We start from the raw sequence: 11,226 nt of genomic DNA on the forward strand, positions 1-11,226 counted from the left end.
GTGTTCTTCGGCTTGCAAGCCTCCCCCTTTCTCCTCCAGATATATAGATGGTCATTATGGCCAAACAGTTCTATTTTTGTTTCATCAGACCAGAGGACATTTCTCCAAAAATTCAAGGTAGTGTGTCATTTAAACCATGGTTGCATCAATAATTTGAATAATGTGCACATACTCCTCATGCTCCTTATGTGCACATACTCCACCATTGGGTGGAAAGTACTCAATTGTCATACTTGAGTAAACTTAAAAGTAAAGTTAACTTTATAAAAAATGACTCGAGTGAAGGTCACCCAGTAAACTACTATTTGAGTAAAAGTGTTTGGTTTTAAATATACTTAAGTATCAAAACTAAATGGAATTGCTAAAATGTACTTAAGTATCAAAAGTAAAAGAATAAACCATTTCAAATTCCTTATATTAAGCAAACCAGACGGCACAATTTTGACAGATAGCCAGGGGCACACTCCAACACTCAGACATAATTTACAAACTAAGCATTTGTGTTTGGTGAGTCCGCCAGATCAGAGGTAGTAGATGACCACGGATGTTCTCTTGATAAGTGTGTGAATTGGACCATTTTCTTGTCAAAATGTAACAAGTACTTTTGTGTGTCAGGGGAAATCTATGGAGTTAAGTACATTGTTTTCTTTAGGAATGTAGTGAAGTAGAAGTTCGCAAAAATATAAATAGTAAAGTACAGATACCCCAAAAACGACTTAAGTAGTACCTTAAAGTATTTTTACTTAAGTACTTTATACCACTGCTCATGACTTGACCAGATTCAGCTGGATTGATTAATCTCCATTCCTTAACTCCCATGTCTGCTGCTGCTCAACTAACTAGTCCTGCCGGTTCTCTCTTCCCTCTTCTCTGGGCACTGCAGTATGATTTCTCCCTGGAGAGGCGGAGCGTGCGCTGGGGGGTGGAGCTGGCTGAGGCCCGGGCTGCAGAGGCAGCCAGGGCGGAGCTAGAGAGCAGGGAGCACTCGCCCCCTGCCCAGGACCCTGACGGGGGATCGGCCTGCGGGGGGAAGAGACCATGCCCTGCCGAGGAGCAGGACGCTCTCCCGCCCGCAATGAACCCGCTGATGGCCAGCTTGCGCCACAATGCTATTCTCACCCCGCTGCCTGCTCCAGCCAGGCAGACCGCTCCCAGCATCCCAACCCCACAGTACCTTAACCTGGCTGACTTTGAGCGCGAGGAGGACCCCTTCGACAAGCTGGAGCTCAAGACACTGGACGATAGGGAAGAGCTACGCAACATCCTCCAGAGCCAGCCCCAGCCACAAACTCCATCCCCACCTGAGGCACCCCAACCCAGGCCAGCATCTCGAGGCAGCACCCCTCCACCCCAGCTCCCCGCCACTAGCCTTCCAGCCAAAACGGTCTTTGCCCACAAACCCAACGGGCTTGTGGTGCTACAGGACATGGACAGAGCCAGGGATCTGGCTCGGGGACGGACAATGGACCCTGACCGGCCCTGCAACATCCGCTCGCTGACTTTCCCCAAGCTGTCAGACCCCGGGGACTCGACCTTTGACTCCTACTGTCTGGCCCCTGTACCACGTAGCCTACCCAACGGCAGCCCGCCGGCACCCCAGCAGAAGAGGGAGGAGCCACCCAGTCATACCCAAGACACCCAAAATGGGGCACCAAAGCAGGTGAGCTTTGCACGCACACACACATGCCTTGCTTAGTTTCAATTACTGAATGCTTTGCTTAATTCTCTGAAACTTCTCAAAGGCTTCAAGGTTTTGTGGACAAGAGGAAGATGTGTATATATATTTTTTGCCCGTATACAGATATGACGCTACAAAAACTCTCTCCCTCCATAGATAAATGCAGGTCCTCCCCCTATCCCATGCAGCGGGGCGCTGCTCAGCCTGTCCCCCAGTGAACGGCAATGTGTGGAGACCATAGTGGCCATGGGCTACTCTTACGAAGGGGTCTTGCGGGCCATGCAGAGGCGAGGCCAGAACGTGGAGCAGGTGCGCCCCTCCGCTCTCCCTCCTCCAGGCCACAGCAGCCTAAGCCCATTTCTCCATAGAGATCTATTATAAAGAAATGTTCTATTTGATTCTGATGTCACTCACTCACTGCCCATTGCGCCCATGGTTGACGCTGAAATCATTATCGTTATGTGATTGTGTGTGTTCACAACATGTGGCTTTAGAAGTCCACCAGGCAACAAAATGGGGATGGTGGTTGTGAATAAATCAATTGAATTTACGTAGCATTTTTTGTCTCGACACCATCCACCACCTTGGTTTAATGCAACCCTCAACACTATGATGGCATCAGACACAACAGACATGTTAGGGGCTTGTTAATGGTGAATAAACATTAGCTAACAATGTAATGATATACGCAGTGGATGTTTATGGTACTTTTCCTGCTAGCTTTATTTGGATACCCATCCTCAAGCATCACTCGAGTATAATATTGTGGATTTAGCTATCCCTCTAATCAACAAAGAATATTAAGGTACAGAAAATTACCGGGTGGGGGAAGTGGTCCAAAATAGAGGGTTGTTTAGCTTTTTTGGGTGGGGGGGGGGGGGTGGTGTTTCTTTATATATTGGGCATGGGATAGTGCATTTTTTTCCATGGTTTACATTCGCCCTTTTGCAGGTTTGACTTTTCTGCGCGCTATAACTATACCACAGTTCAATGTAGTCTAACGGTTTAGCCTGCCCTCTATCCACCATTCATAGTGACAATAGTGTAGGTGGATCGGTTGTCCAGATCTGCAATAGGCTAACTAGAAATCATACTATACACAAAATCATTAAAAGCTGCACCAATTTTCAATATAAAGTGAAAACATGAGACGCGCAGTTCAAAAAGCTCCCCCATTGATACTTTTATTTTTCCCCCAAAAGAATTATGTAGACTAGCCTACAACACCATAATGCAGTGAATAGTTGCGTTGTTGTATTCAGGTGAGTACAGCTGTAAACGGAAATGAAATTGCATTTGAATAACGGAAAGGCACAGTAGCAGGCCAGTTTGGCAGTTTATTTTTTAAATTCTAATACTGAGATCCGCTGTGTTGCAGCTGATTATTCTCCCAAGTCAACCTATAATAATGTGGACACATATGCTCTCAGCATGCCCAATTATTCAGGAAAGCTCAACGCACTCTCTGTTCTGCCTCCGATCCAAGCGGCTATTCCTCGCACACCTAGAACCTAACGCTTCAATATAGCCTAAATATTTATTTTTAATGTTTAAAATGTATACCTTTTTATGTGTCATAAACACAACCAGTCACAATGTTTTAATCTGATTAGGCTATTTCAAAAGTCTCCTGTAGGCTATCTGCTCACATTCGTCCAAAATATAATTCCAGCAGCCAAACTGTGCACCTGTCATGCCATTTGATGAATGAAAAGGGACCTCTGTTACAATTTTCTAGCCAAACCTTCGATACTGGATACAAGGTAGGGAGGGATGTATTTTCTGTCTGTAGAGATTAACGTAATCTATTTGATTGTGGTGTTGAAAAAAACGTTGATGTTGAAGCACCCGAAATCAGTATGCTTTGCTTATTGGTTGTGTGGTGCATTGGCACAGAAACCTGTTGGTGGAAAATGTGTTGCATAGATGTTATATAAATATAGCATTATAAGGTCAAAAATGTGATTCCTCCCCCCCCCCCCCCCCCCTAGCTGATCATTGTCTGCAGCCGGTTCTGATCCTAGTTTAATGACAAGCAGGGAGAGCCAGCGAGCTTGTCTGGTGGTCTGCGAATCCCTCAACTTTCTGGCCCGTAGCCCTGCGACTGTGCCACAAAAGTACGCTGAAAAGGGCAAAGTCGATATCCGCGTTTTATAAACATAGGGTCACTACAATTATTGTTATTTGTGGTCATAAACATGTTGAGGTAGTTTAGTGTAGGTGGAGAATGTGCACTTTTTTTTACAGTACCGGGGGGATCGTGATGTGAAAATATATTTTTTACGTTTGGAAGGGTGTTTAATTGTTTTTCTTTTACCTGGAGTTATGATGGCTAGGTGGGACAAGCACGTTTCAGTCACATACAGTGCCTTCAGAAAGTATTCACACCCCTTGATTTATTCCACATTTTGTTGTATTACAGCCTGAATTCAAAATGGATTAAAGATGCACTATGCAGAAATCGCGCCGCCATTTCCTGGTTGCTAAAATTCTAATAGTTTGCCTAATTTCAGTTTGTGACGAAAACAGCAAGTATAGTGTAGAAAATCATTGTACAGTCTAAACCGGTGGGAAATATTTTCCTTAACCAAAAATATTGTATTTTAAGCTGTTTGGACCTGATGTACAAGACCGGAAGTAAAAGACGCAAAAACAAAACTTAAAAACAGGAAGCATAGCGTACATAGAACAGATCTGCTGCTTCTTAGACTTCAGGATAACAGATGCAAATCAAATTTTATTGGTCACATATTTAGCAGATGTTATTGAGGGTGTAGCGAAATACTTTCCGGCTGTAATATAATAACACACAAAAAAAAAACGTTTTTGGGCTAATGTAAATAATAACACACATCTATCGTGTTGCCTAGTCACTATATACCTACCTTTTTAAGTACATACAGTGCCTTCAGAAAGTATTCATACTCGACTTATTCCACATTTTGTTACAGCCTGAATTCCAAATGGCTTAAATGGATTCACACACATTACACCATAATGACAGTGCAAACTGTTTTTAGAAATTTTTGTAAATGTAWTGAAAATGAAATACAGAAATATCTAATTTACGTAAGTATTCACATCCCTGAGTCAATACTTTGAAGAAGCATCTTTGGCGGTGATAACCGCTTTGAGTCGTCTTGGGTATAGCTAATACATTAGTTAGCAAGTTACCTAGTCAATCCGGTTATGGGGAGAGTCAAGTCCAGCAGTTTTACTCACAGCAGGGGATTCAAGTAGATACTTTTTCAAATGAAAAAGCATCTGAGTCAGCTGTGCTAAAGAAGCTGAAAGAACTTGACTATTTCAAAGCAACTAGCCTTGACAACATTCCTGACAGATTTAAGGGATGCTATGGTAATTATCATCCCCTGAGTAACTCACATTTTGTAAATCTGTCTATTGAACTAGGGATTTTCCCCAGTGAACTAAAACTTGCAAGGGTCATTCTTCTCTGGGGAGTAAGTTAGGCCGATTTTAGTTCCTATGATCTGTCTCAATCCTGTGTATTTTATCGAAGGTCATGGAAAAGATTGTTTGAGCAGATTTGAGTCATATTTCTTTACAATACCTACTATATGAGCTCCAATCTGGCTTCAGGAAATCCCATTCCACCGACACTTGCCTACTATACAGTGCATTCGGAAAGTATTCATACACCTTGACTTTTTCTACGTTACAGCCTTACTCTGAAATTGATTTTTTTTTAAAAATATTTTTAATATCATGCTACACACAAATCCCCATAAAGTGGAAACAGTTTTTTAGAAATATTTGAAAATCTATTAAAAAACAAACCTTATTTACATAATTATTCAGACRTTTTGCTATGAGACTGTCTAGATAAGGTCCCACAGTTGACAGTGCATGTCAGAGCAAAAACCAAACCATGAGGTCAAAGGAATTGTCCGTAGAGCTCCGAGACAGGATTGTGTAGCGGCACATATCTGGGGAAGGGTAGCAAAAATGTTCAACAGCATTGAAGGTCCCCAAGAACACAGTGCCTCCATCATTCTTAAATAGAAGAAGTTTGGAACCACCAAGACTCTTCCTAGAGCTGGCTGCCCAGCTAAACTGAGCAATTGGGGGAGAAGGGCCTTGGTCAGGGAGGTGACCAAGAACCCGATGGTCACTTTGACAGAGCTCCAGAGTTCCTCTGGAGAATCTTCCAGAAGTACAATCTCCACAATCATCGCTGCAGCACTCCACCAATCAGGCCTTTATGGTAGAGTGGCCAGACGGAAGCCACTCCTCAGTAAAATGCATATGACAGACCACTTGGAGTTTGTCAAAAGGCAGGTAAAGACTCTCAGACCATGATCAACAAGATTCTCTGGTCTGATGAAACTGATGAAACATTCAGGCCGAAGAGATTGAACTCTATGGCCTGAATGCCAAGCGTCATGTCTGCAGGAAACCAAGCACCATCCCTACGGTGAAGCATGATGGTGGCAGCGTCATGCTGTGGAGACTGGGAGACTAGTCAGGATTGAGGGAAAGATGAACAGAGCAAAGTACAGAGATCCTTGATGAAAACCTGCTCCAGGGGGCCAAGGACCTCAGATTGGGGCGACGGTTCCAACAGTACAACGACCCTAAGCACACAGCCAAGACAACGCAGGAGTGGCTTCGGGACAAGTCTCTGAATGTCCTTGAACGGCCCAGCCAGAGCCCGGACTTGAACCCGATCAAACATCTCTGCAGAGACCTGAAAATAGSTGTGCAGCGACMRTRCCCATCCAACCTGACAGAGATTGAGAGGATCTGGAGAGAAGAATGGGAGGAACTCCCCAAATACAGGTGTCCAAAGCTTGTAGCGTCATACCCAAGAAGACTTGAGGCTGTAATCGCTGCCAAAGGTTCTCCAACGAAGTACAGAGTAAAAGGTCTGAATGCTTATGCAAATGTGATATTTAAGTTTTACATTTTTAATACATTTGCAAAAAAATTCTAAACCTGTTTTTGCTTTGTCATTATGGGGTATTGTGTGTAGATTGAGGGGAATAAAAACATATATTTTAGAATAAGGCTGTAATGTAACAATGTGGAAAAAGTCAAGGGGTCTGAATACTGTCCGAATGCAATGTATCTAACTGACCACATCTGGCTGGAAATTTTGTGGTATGGTTATTGTAGATATATGTTTCTACTAGGAAGAAAACAGATGGTGGATATGGATGGGACCCTGTCTAAACCCCAAAATCTTGAACTGCGGTGTGCCGGAAAGGAGTGTGCTGGGTCCATTTCTGTTCAATATAAATGATCTGAAAACTGCTTGTACATGTGACCTTTTCCCCTATGCAGATGATTCTGCACTGTTTGACAAAAATGTGTTTGAGGAAGCCCTCCGTGCTTAACTTCTGAATGTCAGTAAATGGCTATATTACAATAAGCTGTCACTTATTGGACCCATCTTGTATGGGTCCAAAGTGAAACTGAGGGAATCCCCTGATTTTCAGGGYGTAGTAGGTGATATAGTCACAGCAAAATACTCAGTTAATTATCTTGGATGTGTGCTAAATAACTTCTTGTGCCATGCTCTCCACTGTCAGATGGTTATCTCCAAAGTGAACCATAAAATTAGGTTTTTGGCAAGAACCAAGAACCTAAATATCTGGATAAGAATGTAATGGTGGCATTGGCAGTGGATCTTGTTCATTGCCACTAAAACTATACATGCTCTTTCTGGTACAATAGTGCCCACAAGATAATTAAAAATAAACTTCAGATCTCTCCGATCAAATTAGTCAGGATTCTTCTTAAACTTCCAGCACATACTCTTGACCATTCACACTTAGAATGCCTCAGATGGCTCAAAGTGGAGGAGAGAGTCTCTCAAATGAAATTGTCTTGTACGTAAGATTGTCCACAGTATGGTACCTATAACTACTTTAACTTGGTTCGGGATAACCATAAGTATTCCACTAAAAGGAGTGAAACTGACGTTCCTTTTATATTTAATAGTGGTATGGGCAATTCAACTTTTTATACTCGGCTGTCCTTTTTTTCAAATGCATGTAAGTTCACTGAAAAAATTGCTAAATAGTAGCATGTCTCAAAAGTGAGTAATAAGGTTTATAGTACGTGGGTGAGAAAAATGCCTGGGACAAAAATACTAAAAAGTACCCCTTGGGGTCCRGAGGACAGAGTATGGGAAACCCTGCAATAGCATGATGCTGCCACCACCATGCTTCACAATAGGGATGGTGTTAGACAGGTGATGAGCTGTGCCTGGTTTTGTCCAGACATAGTGCTTTGCATTTAGGCCAAAGAGTAAAATGTTGGTCTCATCAGACCACAATCTTTTGTCTTATGCTCAGAGTCTTCCACGTGCCTTTTTGCAAACTCCAGGCGTGCTGTCATATGTCTTTTTCTCATGAGTGGCCACTCCCATAAAGCCCAGATTGGTGAAGTGCTGTAGAGACTGTCATTCTTCTGGCAGGTTCTCACATCTCAGCCAAGGAACTCTGTAGTTCTGTCAGAGTGGTCATTGGGTTCTTGGTCACCTCGCTGACCAAGGTCCTCCTTGCACAGTTGCTCAGTTTGGTCAGACGGCCAGCTCTTGGCAGAGTCTGGGTAGTTCCATATTTTTTCCCCATTTCCAAATGGAGACCACTGAAACTTTCAACACTCAATTGTTTTATACCCTTCCTCAAATATGCCTCATCACAATTATATCTCGAATATGTATGGACTTGGTATAGTTTCTGCTCTGACATGCACTGTCAACTGTGGGATCTTAAATAGACAGGTGTTTCTTTCTAAATCATGTCCAAAGAATTGAATTGGCCACAGGTGGATTCCAATCAAGTTGTAGTGACGTCTCAAGGATCATCAAAGGAAATTGGATGCACCTGAGCTCAATTTGGAGCGTCATAGCAAAGGGGTTTGAATGCTTATTTAAATGACATTTCTGTATTTAATTTTCTCTAATTTAGCAAACATTTCTCAATATGTTTTCACTTTGTCATTACGGGATATTGTGTGTGTAGATGGGTGAGGGGGAAAAAATCAATTTAGGTTGTAAAACAACAATGTGAAATAAGTCAAGGGGTGTGAATACTTTCTGAAGGCACTGTATCTTAGAAATATTATAACTTTGTTCTGTGCTTCTCTGAGCATACACTTTGTAGCTAGTAGGCTATGGATAATTTGATTGAGACCACATTAAATAGCCAAAAGGCACACTTGTATTGTGCACCCAGCGGCGAATCAGAGATGAGGGGCGGAATCAGGCGCACATCTATATAGCCTAAAACAGAAATTTCATCAATTACAAATTACATGACCCTCCCCCATTTTCCTTCAAGTAACCATTCTGTAAATGTCGATCCGTCCCTTAGCTAGCAGATAAAGTCTGGGCTTACACAGGAAGCCCACACCTAAAGAGCAACAATATCTGTCATCCTGTGACCCAGGTGCTGGAGTACCTGTTTACTCACGCGCGTCTTTGTGAGCGGGGATTTGATCCTAGTGCCATAGAGGAGTGCTTAGATATGTTCCAGAACTCTGAAGAGAAGGTGAGTCCACCCACAGTCTCTCTCTCTCACACATACACACACACAGATATGCATGTTTATACAGATGCACTCAACATGCAGAAACAAAGATGCTGATAGCCAGCTATTGACTCTTATCTGTGATGTGTTTGAACACAAATGTCGAGTGGCCTAAGGTAGGATTCACTTCCAGTTTTCTCTGAACTTGGATACACCAAGCATCTACTGCTCTCCTCCTCCAACATTCTTTTGAAATGTTTTTAACAATCTTTGTTTATTCGATTTTTTTTTGTTAAATTGTACATAAACAGTCCGTAACAAGAATTCCCAATTACAATGCATATTTTTCATGATTTCCTCAGGCCTTGGAGTTCCTATCGCTGATGACACGGTTCTGTGAGATGGGCTTTGAGAAGGACACCATCAAGGAGGTGCTGCTGCTGCACAACAACGACCAGGACAAGGCTCTGGAGGACCTCATGTCCCACGCCTCAGCCAGTTGAGCCCCCCAACCGTCCACCCTCTGGCCCCAGGCTTGCTTCCTTCCAGTACCACCCGCCCCTCCACCCCTAAACACACACAGTCCCCATGCCCCAACCTAGTTACAGCACAGAGGGGAGAACTCCCACCCCTCCCAATGTAGCTATGACGTCCGCTCATGACCCCACTCTGGCCCACTCACACACAGTGACTCCAAAAGAGAGACTCCAAGAAAGATAGTGAACACATACACTTCCATAAGTGAGAAATAAGACCTTGTGTTCCTAGAGTGTGGGGCAGTGGGCAAATGGACACAAATGAGCACCTGTGAATTGAGGGGGTTGGTTTATGCTGACCACATGCCCGTTTTACCTTGTCTGTCGATCACCGTGTGTGTGTGCTCCGTGGTGGTTTGAAGGAGGCTTGAACTTCCCATAGGAACATATAGAGGTGACTCGATGCTGAACAGCACTTTGGCAGTGTGCAGTGACTCTGTGGGTGGGACTTGGAGGGGACAAAGGACCAATGGACCCAGAACTGTAAGGAACCACTAGCCAGGCTCTACTTTCTACAGATTAACAGTTAACACTGACGCTCCCAGCTAACTAAGCTGCCATCATCTGCTATTTAGAGCAGGCCTACAAAATGGTGGGAGGGGATGCCAAGCGGTCCATGTGTGACTTACTGACCGACCGGCGGCAGAACCTAAAAACGCAAATGCGCATCATCGCAGAACAGAGAACTGACTCCAAGAAGTGCCCTATTCCTGCGACTGGCTTTCACAGATCTCATATTTTCTATGCTGTTACTTTGCTTGTTCATTTGTCTCTGTTAGAAAGGACACACATTCATTTCATTTTTTCTTGGTGTGCTTTTTTAAAATTCTCTTTCTTTGCTTTCTGTTTTAGGAAGTGCATTAACAGTAATTAACTCTTCCTACTGCCTGTTGGCTCCTCCTGCACTGGAACAGACTGCAAGGCCAGTGGAGAAGAGATTGTAAATTATTTTGCAGGAAATATAAAACCTGTCCAAATGCATACAAGCACCCAATGGCACAGAGATGTGACAAACTGCACAGACGCACACACACCAACATTAGATATTGACTTATTTAAAAAGTACAGTGATATTTAATAATGAGATCAATATGAAGAAAAAATTATAAGCAAGCAAAATGATGGTGCTTTGAAACGGTCTCTATTGGGGTCGATAGACTGGACAGAGAGACGAGATAAATTGAAATGTTAGTTTTAGGTTGTTCTGCAACCAAAACGTTTGTGCAATAGATGTTTTATGTGACAGATGGGCACCTTTTTCAGACCCAGTGTACTTTTGGCGTCCCTGAGCAATGAGCAAATCCCAAAATGACGGATGGCCTTTGCTGGAGACAGGCTCACTGGAGGATGAAATCTGTAGAAGAAAATATTTGATTTTGTTGTTTGTGGTCATTTTACTCCCCTCATTTATTGGAGTTCATGCTTCACTATCAACTATGAGTAGTGTTTGTCTGACTCGTCACACATTCATGCTGGTCTGAGTGTGTTTTGGCCTCCCCCTTGTGTCATGCAT

The 11,226-nt window shown here is 43.2% G+C and overlaps 1 protein-coding gene across 1 annotated transcript in view; it reads left to right on the plus strand.

The window, feature by feature from the left end:
- LOC111962696 (ubiquitin-associated protein 1) overlaps positions 1–9,846 on the plus strand; it is a 33,892-nt gene extending 24,046 nt beyond the window's left edge. The window contains exons 4-7 of the mRNA XM_023985984.2: positions 884–1,660; positions 1,835–1,987; positions 9,097–9,198; positions 9,540–9,846. Of these exons, the coding sequence (XP_023841752.1) occupies positions 884–1,660; positions 1,835–1,987; positions 9,097–9,198; positions 9,540–9,680 (1,173 nt within the window). The 3' untranslated portion in view covers positions 9,681–9,846. The remainder of the gene's footprint in view (positions 1–883; positions 1,661–1,834; positions 1,988–9,096; positions 9,199–9,539) is intronic.
- The last annotated feature ends 1,380 nt before the right edge of the window (positions 9,847–11,226 follow it).

This window comes from Salvelinus sp. IW2-2015, linkage group LG1, assembly GCF_002910315.2.
Source record: "Salvelinus sp. IW2-2015 linkage group LG1, ASM291031v2, whole genome shotgun sequence".
NCBI lineage: Eukaryota > Metazoa > Chordata > Actinopteri > Salmoniformes > Salmonidae > Salvelinus > Salvelinus sp. IW2-2015.